The following is a 23,149-nucleotide window of genomic DNA, read 5'->3' as shown; positions in this document are numbered from 1 at the left end:
ACAATTGAGGTTCATAACAGAGGAATCTTCTCCAGCGTTCTCCTCTATTTTCCACTCAAGCTCTCTCCTGATGCATGTCTTTTTTTTCCTTTTCGTCATCTCTCCATCCATTTCCTTTGTTCATGTTTCGACTCTATTCCTCTCGTAAGTGGTTTCGGCGGTTCCTGCTCTTCCTGTGGTCCAGCAAGGGTTTGAGTTTGCCCAGATCACCTCTCATGGGGTTCTGTATGTTCTGCAGACTCTGCATCTGTTTGCGTTCCTTGCAGTATTGGTGCATGGCCAACGTCTCAGCCGGGCTGAAGGCTGACACCAGGGCTTTAGGGTGCAGTGAGGCTGCCCAGCCCCAGGGAGACTGATTGTTGCTCAGAGCGCTGACCAGAGCTTCGCTCAGAATCTGGAGACGGATTTTAGCAAGTGTGCGCTTGAAGCCATTCTCTGTGGCCAGGCAGTAATACACCGAGGAATGCGAGGAATGCACTGAACGGATGAGCAAGCCGTGATTGGTGGACACCACACGATCGCTCAGCACACAGAGAAATTCTTATTGAATATAAAAATACATTAAAAAAAAGCTTTCAAGATAAGGTTGTGATCCTTTTGGGTAGGGACATGTTTGTTTTGGTGATCAAAAGACTATTTTTGCAATGGAATGAACTCTATAAAGGGGGTTTCTTCCATTTAGAATGTACAAATTGTAAATGTTTATTCTTTATTAATTTAGAATAATGTAGTCATATATACTACTTAGGGGTGGGTGATATACTGGTAGGAATTTGTCAACTGGTAGAGATTTTGGACTATCGTCTCTATTGTGGTTACACGCTTTCGTGCTATAAAAACTTATTGTTTTTACACTTTTTAAGCATTGCTGTTTAAAAACGAGTGATTTTTAAGCTGTTGAAACACAATCAACAGTGAAAGAGAACTCATTTAGCTATATGCTGTCTGAGAGACTGTTTCTGATCACTGTCAGAGAGGTGCACGCATGTGAAGACGGTGCTCATAGAGATATTTTTGCCGCTTTATAGGGCTTGAACTATTAAACACACACACTTGTATGTGTCAAAATGCCTGTCTTTGCAAGTATCCTCGTAAATACAGTAATTTAGATCTTAAGTGAAAGCAAACAGCTAAGAAAGAAAACGTGTATAACAGTATATTGGATCCGGGCAGCTCTTAAAGTGACAGCAGTCTAATATTCCTGCTGTCTGTCGTTCATGTTGATCAAACAACAAAATAGAGAAAATCTCTCACTGCTGTTGACTAAATCACTTTTGTAACTTTAATAAGAAGAAATATATATTGTGAATTTACACGGTGAAGAATATGCAATGTTTTTATACATTTGATTACTTTATACAATGTACATGTAGAATTTTTTAATTATTTGTTCTACTGTAGTTTTTTTTTGTCCTATTGCTTTTAATTAGTTTCTTATTTTTATTTAATCGCTGACTGTTTACTTGTCTTTGGTGAGCTTGAGGTTGTTTTTTTGTTTGTTTGTTTTTAATATAGGCTAGTGTTAGTTTTTTGTGATGTTGACACTGGTGACAAGAATTATGAAATTTCTATGGTATCAAACATTTTGATATCATAAAGACCTTATTTAAAGCAAAACTAACTGTATTGTGATATATATATCGTTACTGTGAAATAAAATTGCTTATATCGTGATATAAAATTTTAGTCATATCGCCCACCTCTAATACTACTACTACTTTTATATATTCTTAAATAATAATAATAATAATAAAGAACAATTCATTTTTTATTATTATATAATTGTTTATAAATGTAATAATTATATTTGCATAAAACATACATTTATAACATCTGAGTATGGGAGATCATGTTTATATTATATTAGCTTTTATGTTATCCATTGCATCTTTATTCTTTTTTTATTATTATTGTAAGCCAGACCTTTACAAGACAAATAAGTTTTGAGCATCCCTGTGCATCTATTATTTTCTTATTTTTTAAGACAGTTTAGGAGGAGTCAGTCTGTTTGATGATTACAAACACAATGATATTTCATTGAAATGAAATATCGATAGCCTGAAGCAATGTACTGTGCATTGGCTGTTGAGGATGAGGGTTTAATGTTGTGTCATTTTGGACAGGGTTGTCTGACCTCTTTCCTGCGATCGTTGTCTCTCTGAATGAGCCATTTAACAGAGGCCTGTGGAGATTTGGGCTGACACTCCAGGAAGGTGGTGTTGTTTTTGACTCCATACTGAGTCATCTCCACTGCATTCCTGTAGGCTGAAACAAGACATGAAGCGTTACCCAAAGCTCTCGAACACTTGGCGCATACTAATTGTAATTGTACTGCCGTAATTCAGCTGACACACTAACATCTGCAGATGAGGGTCACAATGGGGTTCGAGTTCACTGAGTATGCAGTAAAATGTACTCTGAAGAGTAGTGGGCCACATTAGTGTGTAATTTGATAAGTGACCCTGTACACTGGCCAATGATGTCATACATTCAACATCTGTTTTGACATTGTGCTACTTTTGTTTAGTGCGTACAGCTGGGAAAACGCTTCCACTCATCGTTAAGATTGCTTTTTAATAATTCTGATGCATCTGAAGTGTTGAACTGAGTCATCTGGATCGCTGACAGTATCTGTGCCAATTGTATTCAAATGAACAGGTGTTCTGGTCCCATGACAGATTCTTTCTCAAGGAGAGAAAGAATTAGATAAACATGAGAGGAAAAAAAGGAAATGAGTGGTGGAAGAAGAGGGAAATGTGTGAGGCTGCATGTCAATTAGCATTTAAGTTAAACACCGAAATGTATTTCACTAGGAAAATACATTGTGCACTGGTGACAAGAATTATGAAATTTCTATGGTATCAAACATTTTGATATCATAAAGACCTTATTTAAAGCAAAACTAACTGTATTGTGATATATATATCGTTACTGTGAAATAAAATTGCTTATATCGTGATATAAAATTTTAGTCATATCGCCCACCTCTAATACTACTACTACTTTTATATATTCTTAAATAATAATAATAATAATAAAGAACAATTCATTTTTTATTATTATATAATTGTTTATAAATGTAATAATTATATTTGCATAAAATATACATTTATAACATCTGAGTATGGGAGATCATGTTTATATTATATTAGCTTTTATGTTATCCATTGCATCTTTATTCTTTTTTTATTATTATTGTAAGCCAGACCTTTACAAGACAAATAAGTTTTGAGCATCCCTGTGCATCTATTATTTTCTTATTTTTTAAGACAGTTTAGGAGGAGTCAGTCTGTTTGATGATTACAAACACAATGATATTTCATTGAAATGAAATATCGATAGCCTGAAGCAATGTACTGTGCATTGGCTGTTGAGGATGAGGGTTTAATGTTGTGTCATTTTGGACAGGGTTGTCTGACCTCTTTCCTGCGATCGTTGTCTCTCTGAATGAGCCATTTAACAGAGGCCTGTGGAGATTTGGGCTGACACTCCAGGAAGGTGGTGTTGTTTTTGACTCCATACTGAGTCATCTCCACTGCATTCCTGTAGGCTGAAACAAGACATGAAGCGTTACCCAAAGCTCTCGAACACTTGGCGCATACTAATTGTAATTGTACTGCCGTAATTCAGCTGACACACTAACATCTGCAGATGAGGGTCACAATGGGGTTCGAGTTCACTGAGTATGCAGTAAAATGTACTCTGAAGAGTAGTGGGCCACATTAGTGTGTAATTTGATAAGTGACCCTGTACACTGGCCAATGATGTCATACATTCAACATCTGTTTTGACATTGTGCTACTTTTGTTTAGTGCGTACAGCTGGGAAAACGCTTCCACTCATCGTTAAGATTGCTTTTTAATAATTCTGATGCATCTGAAGTGTTGAACTGAGTCATCTGGATCGCTGACAGTATCTGTGCCAATTGTATTCAAATGAACAGGTGTTCTGGTCCCATGACAGATTCTTTCACATGGAGAGAGAGAATCAGACAAACATAAGAGAAAGAAGGAAACGAGTGGTGGAAGAAGAGAAAGAGAAAAGGTGTGAGGCTGCATGTCAGTTAGCATTAAAGTTATGCATCAAAAGTATGTATTTCATTAGGAAAATTGTATGTGTATAAAAATAGAATGCTAGTATTGAAAAACTGTCAACATGTCATAAAATGACTTTGATGCATGAGCGTTTTAGCATTAGCATTGCGTTCATGTTAGAATTAGCATAATTACAAGATGACAACTGGGTGATTCTACTCCGAGCAGTTCGAAATGATTAGTTTCTATGACAACGTTCATAACGCCAAAATGGATCCATTTGGGGCTATGTTGTTGATGAATAAAATACTTAGTCACTAGATTGATTCAGCTCTAGATGGTATTGCAAATGATTATTTGTGTCCCAACCAGAAGTGACTTAGTTCCTAGCAACACACAATTCGTCCTTGCAATTAGAAAGCAAAAATGCAGCACGATGTGGCAAAGCCAGTCATTTCATTTGGAATCCATGTGTTTAGGAATTCCGCGTAAGAATGAACTGGTTTAAGTCGATCTCGCAGATTCACTGTGCTAACTAACAAAAAGTTGGTTTGGTTTGAAAGTGACATTGTGTGAATGCTGATTCATACAACACTACACCGTTGACAATGGACTGTTTTTGCTGACAATTTCGCTGATGTGTCTGTTGACGCTTTTTACATGACGTTGAGTATCATTAATTACTCACCATCATGTCGTTCTAAACCCGTAAGACCTTCGTTCATCTTCTGAACACAAATTAAGATATTTTTGATAAAATCCGAGAGCTTTCTGACCCTCCAGACAGCAACGCAACTTACATGTTCAAGGCCCAGAAAGATTGTAAAGACATCATTAAAATAGTCCATCTGTGGTTCAACCTTAATTTTATGAAGCTACGAGAATAATTTTTGTGCGCAGAGAAAACAAAAATAACAACTTTATTCAACAACTTCTCTTTCGGGTTTGGAACAACATGCGGGTGAGTAAATAATGACATAATTTTCATTGTTAGGTAAACTGTCCCTTTAAAGTTTCATGAGTTTTGAACTTGCAATTATGCGTTTAACCAAATGAAGATGCAGTTATAGGAAAAAGCAGCAATTGTCAGAAATAGATGCAGTTTTGAAATGAAGAGAAAAAAAAAAAGTTGCATTTACGAGAAAAAGTTGCAGTTACAAGAAACAAAGGCGCAATTGTGAGATATAAAGTCTCTTTATGATATATAAAGTCGCAATGACTTTGTATCAAATAAATGGAAACAGGTTTTTCAAACTGCCTGTCACAAAACTGTTTACTGAAAACTTAAATTCTTGTCTCCGCACATAACTTTAGGACTTTATTTGCCTAGCCCAAGTGTTGACATGCAGATAGTCATTACCTTTTAGATTGAACCCTCTGCACTGAGTCAGTGGATTCCCATGCATAATATCCTGCCTTCTGCTTCTCCTGGAAAAACATTTACATAGGATTAATCCAACAGATTTTCATATATGCATTCTTTCCTTTCACTCTTACATTCTCTCACTGCCTGAATGTTTGCACAATATTCTTTTAATAAAACACATTCCTTGTCATGAAAGTCAAATTTTAGCTTAATTTTTCATAACTAACACGATTCAGCTGTCACAAGTCCAGTGAAATGAAATGTCTGTTTTTCCACTTCAATACTCCGGAATGGATGTTTTGATGGCTGTACCTTCCATCAATATTTTCCGTACTCAATACATCTGGCATCAAGAAAAACTGGCTAAGGTATCAGATTAACATGTTCAGTTCTGAAACAAGCCACAGTGTAAATACTTATGAATATGTAATATGTGGGCTGTTCCGTTTGAGTGACAAGCTGTATGTGTACAGTCTGAGTTACGAAGACTGGATGGTTTCTGAAGTGTTGCCACACAGTTGCCAAAGTGTTCTGAATGACTTTTACTGCATGTGTTTTATGGTAGTTGCTTATTGGCCCAATTCAGAAATGCACACCCTCAAGTCTCTGATATTCTAGTCCCTCGATATGTTTCATCGTCTGCCAGGAAAATCTTAGGCCAGAACTCTTTAAAATGTAATAGTGACAAAATGAATTTTAATATGTAGGGTTAGGGGTTTGTACAAAATTCCACGAATAATCTTTCAACCCAGACTGTGTGTCTCTGCTTTATGACTAAATGAAACCAAAGTGGTGTCTCATCATTTATTTCTGCCCCACTGCTGCTGCAGTTTATGCCACCCTGAGTGTTAGTGTGTGTGTACCTCTTGCCAGTGGGGTAGAATCGAGAACAGCTGAGCCCATCCCAGGCGCAGTACGGGTCCCGCGCTAAACAGCAATCCGCACAGGCAGAGCCGTATGCCATGCAGCGGTGCAAAGACACCTGGGAAACTCCGTGCTCAGAGCTAACATACAGCTGTTGCTGTAACACATACAAGCCAGATATCTCAAAAGCTGTTCCTTTAACCCACAGGACTGGTGACAAGATAATTACCCAGAATTAAAGCAACAGCATTTCCACCCCCACTTACTATATGTAGTACTTAATCACAAAATGGAGCTAGATAAATGTAGTTACCTTTTTAGATGAGATTCTTAGGTTGGTGATAGGAGATTGCTTCTGAAAATCAAAAAAGAAATGGGGTGAATGAAATTTTTTTTTTTTTTTTAGACAAAAAATAAATAAATAAAAATCATGCATACAGTGCCTATTCCTATGACCATTTATATATTAAATTTCAACATTTTATTTATTTATTTTTATTTATATATTATTTAGTTATGGCCCACTCCTATTTTATCTGCGCTGCACTGGTTACCCATCAAATATAGAATTGATTTTAAAATTCTATTATTTGTGTATAAAGCCCTCAATAATTTGGCCCCTCAGTACCTGACAAACCTGCTCCGTCCTTACACCCCTTCTAGAACACTGAGATCCAGTGATCTCTGTCTACTCATTGTGCCTAGATCTAGACTTAAAAAACGAGGTGATCGCGCTTTCGCAACTGCAGGTTTGTGTTGAAAAATGCCAAGGTAGTGTAACTGTAAGAATTTTATATATATATATTATATTTCAACAATGTAGAGTCAGTGTGGTGCAACCAACATGGATTTTTTTTCTTCCATGTGTCTGTTGGTAGCGGGTTTCATTTCATTTTCATGATTTTTATCATTTTATCTTTTTCTTTTTTCAAAATATTCAAAATTCTATTTCATAATTCCTTTTTCTGTGGCAGTGCATCAAGATTGTTACATGACACTTCTTAGTCACAATAACACTGTAAATGACTGATGTTATGGTTTTAGTCCAAATATTTATAAGCTTGTTAACTAGATTGTCAAATATGTGGTATTCCTATTCTCACATAAGTGTGAGAAATATAAGTAAATAGAATTTGTGCTTTAAACACCTTATAATGATTATGTTAGTTGAACGTCTATAGATGCCATAATGTTTGTTTGTATTGCAACTCCAAAAATGGCAATGTCAAATGGTATAACCCCATGAAAATTTCATGGTATTCATGACTCAAAAATTCATAATGTTTGTAAAAGCAAAAACAAAAATGTTAACTTTTGGAGGGAAAATGTGATTACTTTTCACTTGATAGTTACACCATTTGACAATTTTACAAATATGATATTTCTGAAAGCTGGGCATATGTTTTAAACTACATTTTTAAAAAGATTTAGCTTTTCATTATAATGGACATCCTTAGCCTATTTGCCATTTGAATCAATCAAACGAAACCACAATTTTAAAAGAGAAATCGCCTATTTAGGGTGGTTTTGAGTTTTTATGTGCAAATTTGTGAGTGTGTGTTCAGATGCCAAATTAAACATCCCACTGAGCTGTGTGTGTGGCATTTCATGGTCCATGAATTGATTCATTATGCCTAAACCTATTTTGACAATTTCGAGCCACTCAAAGCAGATCATAAGAAACCTCAAAGAGTAACCTTTTCCTCACCTCATGCCCAGTCTTTGTTCCCATTAAAAATCTGCCTTCCTTTAGAACAACATTGAGTTTTAATAAATGCTTTGTGGCACTGCCAGCTCTGCTCCTCTAGATACTTTGATGTGGGATGTGTGGCGAGAACTCAGACCTTAAACACTTCCAGCTCCTCAAGGATTAGATCCTCATCCAGAGATCCGTTTGACGGCAGAACCACGACTTTCTGTACCGTGCCTTTATCTGTGAGCAGAATACCAGAACATCAGGAGAGCATTGGACAGTCTGGAAAGCAAAAACAACCTTGATAATGTGGTCTGGGTTTGAACTGCTTATGAACTTTCCATTGTTCTCAGATTTTCTCTTTGAAATCTTTTAGCTTGTGTGTGTGTGTGTGTGTGTGTGTGTGTGTGTGTGTGTGTGTGTGTGTGTGTGTGTGTGTGTGTGTTCCGATTTTCTCTTTGAAATCTTTTAGTGTGCATATCTGGGTTGGTTTATGATGTTGTTGAGCATCTGTTCTGAGAAACAGATCTGCAAACTAGACTTCAGAGGAAAATGTGTGGTTGCCAAGGTGTTCTGGGTGGTTGCTAGGTGATTTTCACGTCAAAAGAGCCCACCCTCTAGTCCCTAGATATGGCCCGTGGCCCTACTTCAATGTAAGTCTAAGCATTTTGGGGGTTTTCTTGCCATCTGCCTGGTGGAAATTATTTATTGGATATCTTCGACTGTAGAAACATTTTGAGTGATGAGTTTGATCCCATTAGCAGCTTATGAACATTAAATGTCAAGCTCATCCATTCTGTGAGGTCATGATAGGTGTGTATATTTTGCTCCAGATCCTCAGAGAGAAGGACGATGGAGAATTCAGCTCAAACTCTGGAAATTCCCATTTTAAATAGCCAACATTTCTAGACGAAACCCTGCCAAGGAGCAGGCAGGCCATTCCACACAATGCTCCTGGCTTTCCATCAGGAATTTTGATAGACAAATACAAACAGCTGTGATTTTGAATTCTCTCCAAATGTCCCCTATCCCCGTTCCCTAGTAACCGCTGAGCCTGTCTGCTGTCGTGTCTCTGATTCTGTTCTCAGATAAACACACACTCACACACGCTTTCTTTCTTCCATTGCCATCACAAAAGTTAATACCGTGTCTTGTGCTGTGAGACAGCAGGAATCATAATATCTTCCATTTAACTGATACAGAAGAGAGATAGATTTTTATGTTAAAAATGATGAGATGATAATATTTGTGCAGCTTGTGTAGACTCTCTGCCACCTAGTGGTGGTCAGTGGCAAACAGATTTATGTCTCTGGATGTGGTGTTATATTTCTGTAAGGAATGGAATGGTATAGAATAACTATTTTTAAAGTTAAATACAATTTTATATTATAGTATTGAATATACTTTGCAGTAGTGAAAAGCATTTCCCACAATATTTCTGCTTGTGACAGCTAAAGAAAAATTTTAAGAAATGTAATTTCTTGTATGTATTTTTAAGCATTATAATTAAGTTACTATTAAAATAAAATGACTATAATTACTAAATAATAATAATAACAATATGAATATGAATTGTATATGGAAGCCTGTTCCCGCCACTGAATTAAAATTTTGACTTTTTATCTCACAATTCTGACTTTCTCGCAATTGTGAGTTTACATATCGCAATTCTGACACTTTTTCTCAGAATTCCATGATACAAATCAGCAATTCTGACTTTTTCTTTCAGAACTGCATGATATAAACTTTATAAACCATTCTGAGAAATAAAGTTAGAATTGTGAGATATAAGCTTATAAATCTGAGAAAATATCAGTCTTTTCCTCTCAGAATTGGACTTTCTAACTCACAATTGTGAGTTCATATTTCACAATTCTGAGAAAAAAAGTCAGAATTGCGAGATATAAACTCGCAATTGTGAGAAAAAATTCAGAACTGTGAGTTTATATCTTGCAATTCTCACTTGATTTCTTGCAACTGCAAGTTTATATAACGCAATTCTGAGGAAAAAAGTCAGAATTGTGAGTTCATATCCTGCAAATTGTGACTTTTTATATCTTGCAATTGTGAGTTTATATCACGCAATTCTAACTTAATTTCTCAGAATTGCACGTTTGTATCACGCAATTGTGAGGGGAAAAAAAGCCAGAATTGTGAGAAGTTATTATAAAGCAATTACCTTTTTTTAGTTTTTATTCAGTGGCAGAAATGGGCTTCCATAGAATTGTACTAAAATATTCAAATTCAAATATTATTGTTAAGTCATCCTGTGGCCCCCTTGGAAGTTTGAAGTTTGTTGGATCCTGGCCCCCTGGTTGAGAATCACTGCTTTAAAATATAGTATAGAATTTTTTAGTATATGGAAAATGGGACATGTTGCAGGCTAGATTCAAGCCTGCATCACCCACCAAAGCTCAATGTTTCATGAGCATGTACGCTAACTGCTGCAACATGTCTCCTAAAACGTTCGTTTTAAAAGTAAAAGTTCGTTGTAAAAACAGATGAATATAAGATTACATTTATATGGTATTTTATATAAAAGTATAAGGAACGTGGCTCTGATATGTTTTGTATAATGTAAACTGTATGTTATGGTATGAAGCAGTATAACAAAGTTGAGGGCGTGCTTACTGCCATAATTTATTAAAATACAGTATAATTTTTAAGTATTTTAAATGAAGTATAATTTAACTGACAAATCACTTTCAGTAAAATGTTATCAGTCAGGAAAACAAATTCCAGCTTTTCTGCCTTTCTCATTTTTAGGTGGAAAAAGCTATTTAGTGTGTTGAAAAGGTCAACAAGCAGTCAAGCAAAGTTAAGTGTGCCAGTTCCTTCCACAAACAGATTACATGAGGTAGTTGTTGAAATATATTGTGGGACATTTGAACTGTGTTTCATCTGGTGGTTGTAACTCGGAGTAGGTTAATTTTTCGAATGGTCATTTATTTTTCTTAAAGGGATAGTTCACCCAAAAGTGAAAATTAGATGTTTATCTGCTTACCCCCAGGGCATCCAAGATGTAGGTGACTTTGTTTCTTCAGTAAAACACAAACGAAGATTTTAAACTCAAACCGTTGCAGTCTGTCAGTCCTATAATGGAGGTGAATGGGAATCACGGCTTTGAGAGTAAAAAAAACATACACAAACAAAACCAAATTAAACCCTGCGGCTCGTGACGATACATTGATGTGTAAAGACACGAAACAATCGGTCTGTGCAAGAAACTGAACAGTATTTATATCGTTTTTTACCTCTGATTTACTGCAATGTCTGAACTGTCCTGAGCGCGTCCTCGACGCGTCACGCGCCAGCTGTCGAGGACACACTCAGGACAGTTCAGACAATTCAGACATTGCAGTAAATCAGAGGTAAAAAAACGATATAAATACTGTTCAGTTTCTTGCACAGACCGATCGTTTCGCGTCTGCAACGGCTTGAGTTAAAAATCTTCGTTTGTGTTCTACTGAAGAAACAAAGTCACCTACATCTTGGATGCCCTGGGGGTAAGCAGATAAACATCACATTTTCATTTTTGGGTGAACTATCCCTTTAAGATTTGTCATACTGTGGGGTTTTACCTGTGCCCAGGAATAGAACCTGGTAGTGTCCGTCCGCAGCAGTGACCTGGTCCACAGCTATAGAGGTGTATTTGTAATCGGCATGTGTCCGCACCACCAGAGGTTTCCTGCCGACTGGGTAGATGGGGTTAAACATGATGGGGTGATTCCTCACGAATGTCACCACATCATCTGGAAACTCTTTAGTACTCTGGATATGAGGGGTGAACGCACCACCAGGACACTGACAGGAAGAGGATAAAAACTATTTAAAGCTTAGACTATCATGCTGTAGATTATGAAAGCTTTATCACTTCAATTGGGTCTTTTTGTCACTCAGACTCAAACTAATATTAGTGAGTCTTTGTGAGTGTACGTCATTTTAAAAGTTCCCCCAAAAATGTAAAAGTCCAAGCATTATTGATTTAAGTGGGGAACATTAACATTAACATTACGCTGGACATACACATAATAATAATAATTTAGTATTACATTAATAAAATAACATCATTCTATATGTTTTTCATAGAAAATATTATTAAAGATTCTCATCTCATAATTTATCTGATAAATAAATGAGCATAAAATATAGGCCCTTCCAACAGAGGATAGACCAGAAATCAAACCTACAAATTTCATGTACATACTCAACTGAAAAAAAAATGCTATATTAAAATAGTATTGTTATATATTATTTTATAGTCAATTTTTATTGTAAAAGTATCATGTCTAAAAATATATCTATAGAAATAAATGACCATAAAATACAAGTTATTCTGATAATCCAGAACAGAAATCAAATCTACAAATTTCATGTAATTAAAAAATACAAAAAATTTATTAAATTAAGAAATAGCTATATATGAAGTATTTATGAAATATTTGTAAACTAATAAATACATATTTATAAACAGTAGTATAGTAATATTCTATATTATATTATTATAGTAAAATATTGTTAAAATGATCACATATGCATAAAAAATTAATTACCTTAAATTATTAGCTTTTGTAACAGAGGATTGACCAGAAATCAAGTGTGCAAATTTAATCTATAACTCAACTGGAAAAACAATAATATTTCATATTATATTATTAAAATAGTACTACTCTATATAATTTTGGTAAAATATTATTAAAAGGTATCACAAAAATGACCTTGAAATATAAGCCTCACGGAGGATAGACCAGAAATCAAATCTCCTAATTTCATGTATAAAATAAAAATAAGATTATGATGATGATTATTTCGGCAAACATTCCTCACCTACAATTATTTGCCTTTTCAACTAAACTGTAAATCGCAGATATTTAATGGTGTTATAAATAGAGTGACTGTACCAAGGCAGGACATGAATGTGTGTGACTCACAGTTCCCGGTCGTGGGTATGGGATCCGGCCCTGGAAAGTCACCCACTGGAAGTTGGGTCCTTCCCTGTGCGCAAACGGTCCGTTGAAGACCGTCAGGATGTCAGCCATGTTGTACACACAGACAGCAGAACCTCTGAACACAGAACTGGATGGAATAAAACAAAACACAGCTATTTAACATGAAGCAAGTCAGACAGTAAAAGACAGTCTTGCACATCCTTCCTAAGCATTTGGATGGAAGGGATGATGTAACATGGTTACACTGGAGACTCAATCCACAGAGAGAAAAATGCCACATAAAGGAAAGGGGACACCGCTTTAGTTACACTCTGGGATGAAGTGTGGTTTGGCTGGACATCCTAGATTTTGATCAGACAGCAAGACAAAGAATTTCTTTGTTTGATCGCAAAACAAAGGGAAAGAGACATATGATGATAAATAACAGAGCAGGGCATGGACAAAGAAGCTGTCGCTGTTTGGATTGGCCTCATTAAGAAAACCACACAGATTTAACATGGTTGGAGAATGAACCACAGCTCGGAAACCTTGACCGAAATCTCACCTCATTAAACCACAACTCACGTACACACACGCCCCAACATACACTCATTCAAACCCACCATAACAAACATAATGAAATGACCCAGAGCAAATGAGACCTCATATCTGAACTCTTTCGCTTAAACAATGAGATAATAAATGAAGACCACTGGCTTCTCGGATCTTTCTCTTGAGGAAGGAAAAAAAAAAACAACTCTTGAGTTTTTGAAGACATTTCAAAGTCTTAAACTGTGCTACAATCAAATGAAAATGTTTTTTTATTCAGTACTTTAAAAGTTAAATGATTAGAGTTATGCTTGTTGGTAGTATCAAAAGGTGCTGTTACTTTATTATAATTTTTTAAAAGGACATTTGCTCCCTATAATTGATTTTCAGGGGCACTTTTGACCTTTCTCGTTCCCCCCCCCCCAACTATATAGAAATACAGTCTGCCTTATTTTTTGTGCTAAATACTTCAACCCCGAAGTATAGAATGTATTTTTAATAAACATTTTATAAAAATAATTTAATATATATAAAATTATATGTATACAAATTAGAAATCAGAAATAAATTGATATATTTTAGAATGAATACGTTTACCATATAGAATATTTACAAACATTTAACAAATAATATAGTATATAGAAAGAAAATATGAAATAAATTAATGATATGTATTATATAAGAGTATAATATTTTTTTTTTAACTCATAATAATAGGTCAAATTAAATATTACAGTTTTATTAAATGGAATAAATAGATTTGAATGTAGTATATAGATGATGCAAATATAGATTATGTACAAATATACACAAATAAAGAACAGAGGAAAATGTAATATATTATAAATATAAATATATATTTATAAAAAAAAAAATATATATATATACATATATATATATAAAGTACATATGAATGTATTTGATGACTTCCGTCTGAGATTTTTTCTTTTAAATTAGCATTTTTATCAGGCTCCTATGTTTAGGTTCAATCATTTTACTTTAATAGCAATGAAAAGGTTAATAGTCAGTTATTTAAAGTGCCCTTATTATGGATTTAAAAAAATTACCTTTCGTGCAGTGTAACACAGCTCTAAGTGAATGAAAACATCCTGCAAAGTTTTAAATCTGAAAGTGCAACGTGTATAAAGTTATTGTCTCTCAAAAGAAAGAGTCGACTCTGGAAATCAGAGACTTAAATTAAAGACAAACGTTAAAATCTCTTAATAGAACAAAACCAAAAACATTTAAAGTGCCCCTATTATGGATTTTTGAAAATGACGTTTTATGAAGTGTTTAACACAGCTCTAAGTGAATGAAAACGTCCTGCAAAGTTTTAAATCTGAAAGTGCACCGTGTATAAAGTTATTCTCTCTCAAAAGAAAGAGTCGACTCTGAATCATTGAAACAAGTCGTTTTTAAAACTAATCCCAAGCCATTTTATGTTGACATCAACATGAAACATTAGCATATTGGCCGCCCACTTGTTGGTCTTTTCACGTTGGTCTGAATGAAAATGCAATTAATTCTTTACCACTAGGTGTCGCTTTTGGAGCGGTAAAAATAGCGGTTTCCCCAGTAAGGCTGGCTGCACACAAGACGATTTTAAGGCCGATTTTAAGACCGATTTGCATCCCCGAACGATCGGGGGGTGTGGCCCGATTCGCAGCTTGTCGCAAACTATTTTTTGTCCAAAAATCCTCTATTGTGTGGTGTCATTACGATTATTTATCTGCTCCCGATCGAGACGGAGCATCCCCAAACTCAAATCGTAAATATCAAACAGGTTTGATATTTACCGGGCTGTCTCTGACGTGATACCCGCGATAGCCAATGAGAGTGAGCAAGTGTCACCTACCGGATGTTGCGTGCTTCTAAAGCTGAAACTCGGCAGCCACAAACATGCCATGAAAGCAGAGAACATCACCCATATTCTTTGTTATACTTCGTTTTTCACTGTGAAACAGAACGTGCCAGCTGACAACCGTTGATTGTCCTCTATTTGTTTTTCTTCTCTAGTCACGTTTGATCTCGTGTCCGTGAGATCACGTGTCACTGAAATCGTTCCTACAATCGACAAGTGTGTGGTCTCGTGGTCTGGTCGAATCATCGTGTGTGCATTCAGAGGATTATAAGGCTAAAAATCGTTTGTACTGTCTTTGTCTGTGGTCTCCCATGGTTTTAAAATAGTTTAAGATTTGAAAATCGTCTAGTGTGCTGCCAGCCTAACGCTGTACACAAAGCAGCACTGTGCTCACAAACGCTGCTTTATCAGGCACTACAGGCATGATGAAATGAAAATGAGACTAGAGGTCTGCGTGGGACTATTTTTTTTGTCCCGCTCCCTCAAGGTAATATTCCGACACCCGCCTGCTCCCGCTATATATTCACTCTTTGTTCACCCGCTGTCCGCTTAGAATAATTTTCTTCCCGACCCGACCGTTCTCGCTAAATTTAGATCTCGTTTCCAGAATCTCACATTTAAATTTCCGCTACTGAAAGAAAGAGAGATAGGCTAACAAATGAAATGTAGTCTGCACAAAATTGCATGTTATTTTATTCGTCTTGTCAAGAGTCTTGAATTTATTGACTTTGACTTGAATTTACATGAATTATCTTGAGACACAAAATTCGTTTAATATTTTAACACAGTAGGAAAAAAGTGTCAGAGAAAATAAAAATGTTGTACAAAAATTGTAGGCTATTTCTTATTTTTATTCGTCTTGTCAGGACACAATTCGTTTAACATATACAACACAATAGGAAAAAGTGTTGCAGAGAGAAAAAAATGAAAGTGTAGGTTGTACAAAAATAGCCTATTAGCTATTTTTATTCGTCTTGTCAAAATACTAAATTCGTTTGACATTTTTCTGTTAACACAGTAGGAAAAGTGTCGCAGAGAAAAATAAATAAATATGACAGCTGTCATTTAAAATGATAGGCTAAACAAAATATAAACGAAACCGAGTTGAACGTCCTTCAAGGACAGTGCATCCACACTTTGCTCCATCCTTATTCTGCTCTGTCACTCATCGACAACCTGCCTGTTCTGTCTGAGGGCCGTAGGCCTATATATACGGCCCTCAAATATATTTACCGGTGGATATTGTTAGACCGCCCGCTCCCTTTAAAATTACACCAGAGTTACTGACCGCATACCGCGTTTTATTCGGGAATTTAATCCCGCGGCACAAAAAATCTGATCCGCGAGAGCCATGGGAATGCAGACCTCATTATGAGAGACGTCATTCTACCTTCATATCGGACCAATCACCGCAGTTTAGCGTCACGCAAAGGAGGGGTTTGGAAAAATGTATTGTTGAGCGAATTGTTTGGGAGTCGTTGAGCAAAAGAGGAAAAAATAAATGCATATTATAAGACAATGAAAGTGTTTTTTTGACCTTGCATGCATGTCAACCTGTTGTTGGGGACTCCCAAAACCAAAATATGAACCTTGCATAACCCATAATAGGGGCACTTAAAAAAAAAAAAAAGAAGACACTGCATATTACACACTCTCTTGCTGCGTGACAGACCAATTTCAATCATTCAGCGAGACCACACAGATGTGTGTTTCATCACAGTGAAAAGCTGTTGGTTGAACTAAGATTAGATATTTGTTTGTAAAGGAGTGACCGTTCCCTTCCTTTACCACCTTCAGGTGTGATCACATTTTCCCAGAAACCCTGTCATCCCCTCAGCTCCAACCCTTTCTGACCTATTTTTGGCAAATACACACGCAAAAACATGCGCATGCATATATATACACACATTAGCGGCAAGCTCAATATTGCTACTGGCTTTACCTTGTAGAGGTGAAAACTCCAAAGATGAGGAGGCCCTTTGGGTGGTCCATCTCCAATAAAAACACATTCTCTGGAAGGAAAGAGACAAACACTAACTCAGTAGCTGAACATCTGTCCCACGACATTGTTACACGGTTCTAGTTTGGCCTAACAAGAATAAAACAGGTGAACGCGTGTAAATCCATCACAGGCTTTAACCCTCCAGTGTAAACAGTTTGTTCTGAGTGTTTTATGATCGTAAAAGGATTTTAATGAGGTGAAAAGCTGTACAAATCACCTAGGGCTGTTGATGGATACTGACAAACACCAAAATGGCTGGTTTATGGTTAATGACCAGTAATTATAGAAAGCTGTTTAACTATAATGTGAATGAAATTTGTAAGGCGAAGGAGTGTTTTGGGTTAAATACAGGTTAAGAACTAACAACACCATATCTAATTAGGGTACAATGGGGTTAAAGGCCCCTTGGGATTTTTTTCTAGTCCTAAAATATATGGCAATCAAATAAATATATCTTTTTACTGAATACAAATACATAAAATATATACATTGTATAAAAATAAACGTTTGTTTAAAATAAATTATTTTTATTTAAACAATTTGAATATAAAGGCAGCCTTTATATCGACAACCAGGGGACTTGATTTTTGTGGTAAACATTGCCAAAATATTTGAAGTGAACTTTCGGCAACACTTTATTTTAAGGTGTCCTTATTACACGTTTTATGTACTTACTATTATAATAACAATAAATTACGCATTATTACATGCAAGTAACCCTAACCATATAGTAAGTACATGTAGTTAATTAATATTACTCAGTATTTAAATGTACAATTACACTGTAACAAGGACACCTTAAAATAAAGTGTAACCGAACTTTCTTTTTGTTTGATTTTAAAGTTTTAAAAATCGTATTTATTGTATGTGGAAATCGACAGCATATCCTAGATGTTGTCCATATATCTTCACTTTATTGAAACTAAAACATTCCTTTAAGTAGAACCTGTGTGTCGTGTGTACTGTACCTACTTAACCTTATTTTGTGGACAACATATACCCAGAAGCAAGCTGAACTTGACAAAATCCCCCTAAACCTCTTTTTGGGGACCTCCTAATTTGTAAAAACTGTAAAAATCATTATTATTTTTTTTTTATTGTGAAAATGCAGAAGGTTTTCTGTTAGGGTGTGGGTTAGATTTAGATTACAGTATTTGTAACTAGATGTACTATATATAACAATAGGAGTCTATGCAATGTCCCCATTTACTGTAGATTTTGGTCCCCGTGAGGAAAACAGCTTCTAAATCATATTGAATGAAGTTTGTTTTTTTTTGAAAATCTAGAAAATAGCAGAAAGTTTTGTGTGAAGTTAGGGTAAGGGGATAGAAAATACAGTTTGTACAGTATAAAAACTATTGCGTTTATGGTATGTCCCCATAAAACATGGAAACTCAACATGAGTGTGTGTGTGTGTGTGTGTGTGTGTGTGTGTGTGTGGTCTCACCGAGCTCATCAAAGTGGGTCTCTGTACCGTCCTCCTCTAGAACCGAACATACCAGCCGAGCCTTCAGAAATGTGGTCCACTTGTTCACCAGACTGCGTTGACCACCAGTGTCATTCTAAATAGAATTTACAATGACTTAAAATAAATTATTAATACCGTTATATATTAATTTATACGGTTCATATTAATGATTGAAATATTTAAAAAAGATTGAGATCGCACTCTATCAAATTCCTTTTAAAAAATGTACCTCCCTGAAAATGATTGCATAACTTGTAAACAGTGACAAATTGACATGATACTCAAGGTACTCAAGCACACACACAAACTTACAGGGCAGACTCGAGCCACCATAGCGTGGATGTTCTTAGTGTTTCCACTACTGTCTGTCAGTCTCTCACGCAGGAAGAAGTAAAGTTTGGCGTCGTTTGGGTCTGAACCATCAGGAATCAAGTGTGCATCGATGAACACTGGCTCTAGTCAAAATAGAAGAATAACTACAGCTCAAACACTTAATTTGCTCTACATCAACCACAAAAGAGAAATAAGTCGATTGTACTGTATCATTTCATGCCTAAAGAATCAAACATCTCTGCATGGTGCTAATGCCTAAGTTTAGATGAAACACAATACAGCTGCTGGCGAACTGAGTGAAGAAAAAATATCTCACAGATCCAGACCAAATATGCGTTTCATTATGTATATTTGGATTGTATCACACAAAAGATAATGTGACCTCTTGAGAAAACCGTTATGCATGTACAATATGTTTTTATTTTCCTGGTGGAATCATTGTAAAAAGATATTGAGTCTATCCTGTCTTCAACTATTTCCTTTGACGTGGGCAAAGATGGTTTTTACTTTGTGGTTTGTGTATTATTTTACTGAAATGGCATGGAATGTGAACATGTAATTTAATGCTCCACATAAATAATTATTTGTAGCTTCAAGAAAACATTATGCACAATTTTCTGACGGAACAGTCATAATAATGTAGGTGGATCAAATCAAATGTAGGGTTTGTACCGCTCAGCCATTTGGAGTTATGTTGGTCCGTCCTCACTGCGTTCCTTGTGGTCAGGCTCCTGAAGATTGCCGCGTCTGTCCCCATGAAGTCAATGTACATGCCAGAGAACAGCTCCTGATCTAACCACAGACAGAAACAGAAACAGAAACGTGTCCCACAGATTTTGCATGTTCAGTGAAAATCTTTTCACATTTTTACATTACATTACATTAGATTTTGTCATTTAGCAGACGCTTTTATTGTGCTAGATGTGGATTTTATCTTCTCAGATGAATAGTAAGGTTGATGAATTAAACTAGGAAAGACGATAGATTAAAATAATTTATCAGGATTAATTTTATGTAGATAATGTGATTTAATTGTGAATTTGCTTTAACATTAAATTATATATGAATACTAGTGCTGTTAAATGATTAATCGCGATTAATAGCATCCAAAATAAAAGTTTTTGTTTACATAATATATGTATGTGTGCTGTGTATATTTATTATGTATATATAAATACACACACATGCATGTATATATTTCAGAAAAATGTTATATTTATATATTAAATATATTTATAATAGAAATTACATGAATATAAATATAGACGCGAATACATGTAAATATTTTCAAAGTATGGGTGTGTATTTATATGTACATAATAAATATACACAGAACACACACATATTTAATGCAAACAAAAACTTTTATTTTGTATGCGATTAATCGTTTGACAGCACTAATTAATACCATATATTTCTCCTTTAAGTTTGAATAAATTCAGTTCCTCATTTTAAATGTATTGATGTGAATGGCAATTAAATAAATAATAATTAAATAATAAAACTTTTCTCGAACTTCATGGACTGAATATTACATGTGTAAAATGTTTTTGCTTTAACATTTCTATGACTTTGGAGCGTCAATAATATTGTAATTCCATATTCACTCTAAAATAGGAAGTATAAATGATTTCGCTTATGTTAAATGTCCTGTCTCGGATTGATTTATGAATAAATTACCCATAAAAATATTACATTCTTCATCTTTTATTTTTCAACGATTGCTTAGCTATAGGGGCTTTTGTGTGCGTGTTCACCAATCTGTTCCAGTTGTGTTTTAATAATCTCACAGAACAGATCGAAACTGTTATGATGTCAAATCTAAGAAATGCACTAATGTAGTTTAAACGTTATTAAACATTTACTCATATGCGTTAACACTTTAACTTTGACAGCCCTGTTTAAAATGCATTTATTTTGTAAACCCACTGCATATAACGTATAAAAAATGGCTAAACACATCTGTCTGTTAAATACGAGACCTATGGATTTATTGTGGCTGTACATTTCTCTGCAGTGCGCTTTACTAATGACCTGCTCAAGTCTCTATTCCCCAAATCTCTTTTGTCAGTGCACTACTCTATCACTTCATCACTCCATATTGCTGGGCCCTGTGGTTGACGTGTGGCTAAGGGCCAAGTGTATGATGGAAATTGTCAGACGGACATCAGACTGAGAAAGCTGTAGGCTGTCATGTCAAGGACCGTCAGTCTTAGATGCCGTCTAGACAGTTAGGATCTGTTCTACTTAATGGAATAACCACTTAACAGATGACTCAACGATGACCTATAACATATTATATTTAGGTGTGTGTGTGATTTTTGTAGGCGAGTATGTGTGACACATGCAATTAGTTCTCATGAGGGTGTAAACTTGGAGATGATGGCATGTGTGTTTCAGGGTTATTATAGTTAATTAAAATTAAAACGTTAAAAAAAGAGATTGAAATAAACGATAAACTTTACATTAAATGCTAGTTGCTAAGGCAACATTTCTTGTTTTCATTTAGTTTAACATTGTACTAGAAGACCTAAACTAAAAATGAAATAAAAATTGATTAAAAAACTGTATACACATTAAAAAATAATAATACATAATTTAAAAAAAAAGGATAAAAATGAACAAAAAAACAACAACAAAATTTTGCAGACTTTTGCAAACTATAATAGTGTTTCAGTGATACTAAATAACACTGTTGTGTTAATGTTGCAGTTGTAATGGCTCTCTGGTGTGTGAAAGCATGAATGTGCGTGACACAGCCCATTGGCTGTGTCAACAGCAACCCAACACCAGCTAGCCAATTACAGATCAAAGGATTAAGGAGGTGGCACTGAGTGACCCAAAGTTGTCACATCGGAAGGGTGCAGACAGCCACAAAACGTGGGTGTTTTTATGACACTATGGGGTCATGAACAAAGAGATCATAGAGAAAGTGTTATAGTACGTGTCCGAGACAAAACGGCACCTGTGGATAAAGACACAAAAGACAGCAGCACTTACTGAGCATGACTGAGATGGTGTTGACTTGTGGGTTAAACGAGCATCTTCCTTTCCCTGATTCTGCTCGGGAAGAGATTTGGAAGACTTGCTCCTGCCAATGACACCAAAAACGCAAAATCTCTCATTTCACACAAACAAACTATTACTGTGATATCAACAATTTCAGATAAACCCGTCCCTAAATGGCACACAAAAACAAAACAGACTTAGTCCCTATATGTTGGTCTTTCCCTGTTTAAGTGGGCAGTTCTTGCCCAGAATAAGCTGCAAAGTTGACTTTTTCTAATCAAATCATATGCTTTATAAATATAAATGACTGACATATGCTCTCGTTATCATTTTATCCCATTTACCATCATCAAATCTATTCTCAACTTTCAGCTTGATCCGGAATGTTTCACAGCCAATCTGAAAAAAGAAAAAGAAAAAAGATTTCGGAGTAATTTCCTAGCACTCAAACTATTACTGTGATATCAACAATTTCAGATAAACCCGTCCCTAAATGGCACACAAAAACAAAACAGACTTAGTCCCTATATGTTGGTCTTTCCCTGTTTAAGTGGGCAGTTCTTGCCCAGAATAAGCTGCAAAGTTGACTTTTTCTAATCAAATCATATGCTTTATAAATATAAATGACTGACATATGCTCTCGTTATCATTTTATCCCATTTACCATCATCAAATCTATTCTCAACTTTCAGCTTGATCCGGAATGTTTCACAGCCAATCTGTATAAAAAGATTTCGGAGTAATTTCCTAGCACTCAGTGCAGTGGTTCTGGCTTTCTTCTGATTGGTTGGACAGACTTGCTCGAAGGCTTCCAGGTTTCCGACTATCAGACCAGTCTATCCTCTCCTTTGGTGTCATGATGTTGGCCAGTTACATGAAGTGAGAGAAACCAGAGACGTAGAGATCCACCGTCAGGGCATATAGCCGCTGGTGGTAGATCTTCTAATTTGTCACAGGGACGCGTGTATTCATTAACTAATATATTGGCTCTTTACATCACACACAACTATAGGCAAAGATGTGAATCACTTGGTGACTCCAG

General features: G+C 35.6%; 1 protein-coding gene across 1 annotated transcript in view; it reads right to left on the bottom strand.

Annotated features, from left to right (window-relative positions):
- The window catches only part of LOC107694195 (semaphorin-3C-like), a 66,540-nt gene that overhangs the window by 1,557 nt on the left and 41,834 nt on the right, over positions 1-23,149 (bottom strand). The window contains exons 6-17 of the mRNA XM_016493832.1: positions 22,099-22,189; positions 19,771-19,890; positions 19,078-19,220; positions 18,745-18,859; positions 17,238-17,307; positions 12,889-13,033; positions 11,539-11,761; positions 8,109-8,197; positions 6,578-6,619; positions 6,264-6,421; positions 5,395-5,462; positions 3,420-3,550 (exon numbers count right to left, since the gene is read on the bottom strand). Of these exons, the coding sequence (XP_016349318.1) occupies positions 3,420-3,550; positions 5,395-5,462; positions 6,264-6,421; positions 6,578-6,619; positions 8,109-8,197; positions 11,539-11,761; positions 12,889-13,033; positions 17,238-17,307; positions 18,745-18,859; positions 19,078-19,220; positions 19,771-19,890; positions 22,099-22,189 (1,395 nt within the window). The remainder of the gene's footprint in view (positions 1-3,419; positions 3,551-5,394; positions 5,463-6,263; positions 6,422-6,577; positions 6,620-8,108; positions 8,198-11,538; positions 11,762-12,888; positions 13,034-17,237; positions 17,308-18,744; positions 18,860-19,077; positions 19,221-19,770; positions 19,891-22,098; positions 22,190-23,149) is intronic.

The sequence above is a fragment of the Sinocyclocheilus anshuiensis genome, unplaced genomic scaffold (assembly GCF_001515605.1).
Source record: "Sinocyclocheilus anshuiensis isolate Anshui unplaced genomic scaffold, SAMN03320099.WGS_v1.1 scaffold1003, whole genome shotgun sequence".
Lineage (NCBI taxonomy): Eukaryota > Metazoa > Chordata > Actinopteri > Cypriniformes > Cyprinidae > Sinocyclocheilus > Sinocyclocheilus anshuiensis.
The sequence above is the reverse complement of the archived record's forward strand: the minus strand, read 5'-3'. Positions and strand labels throughout refer to the sequence as shown.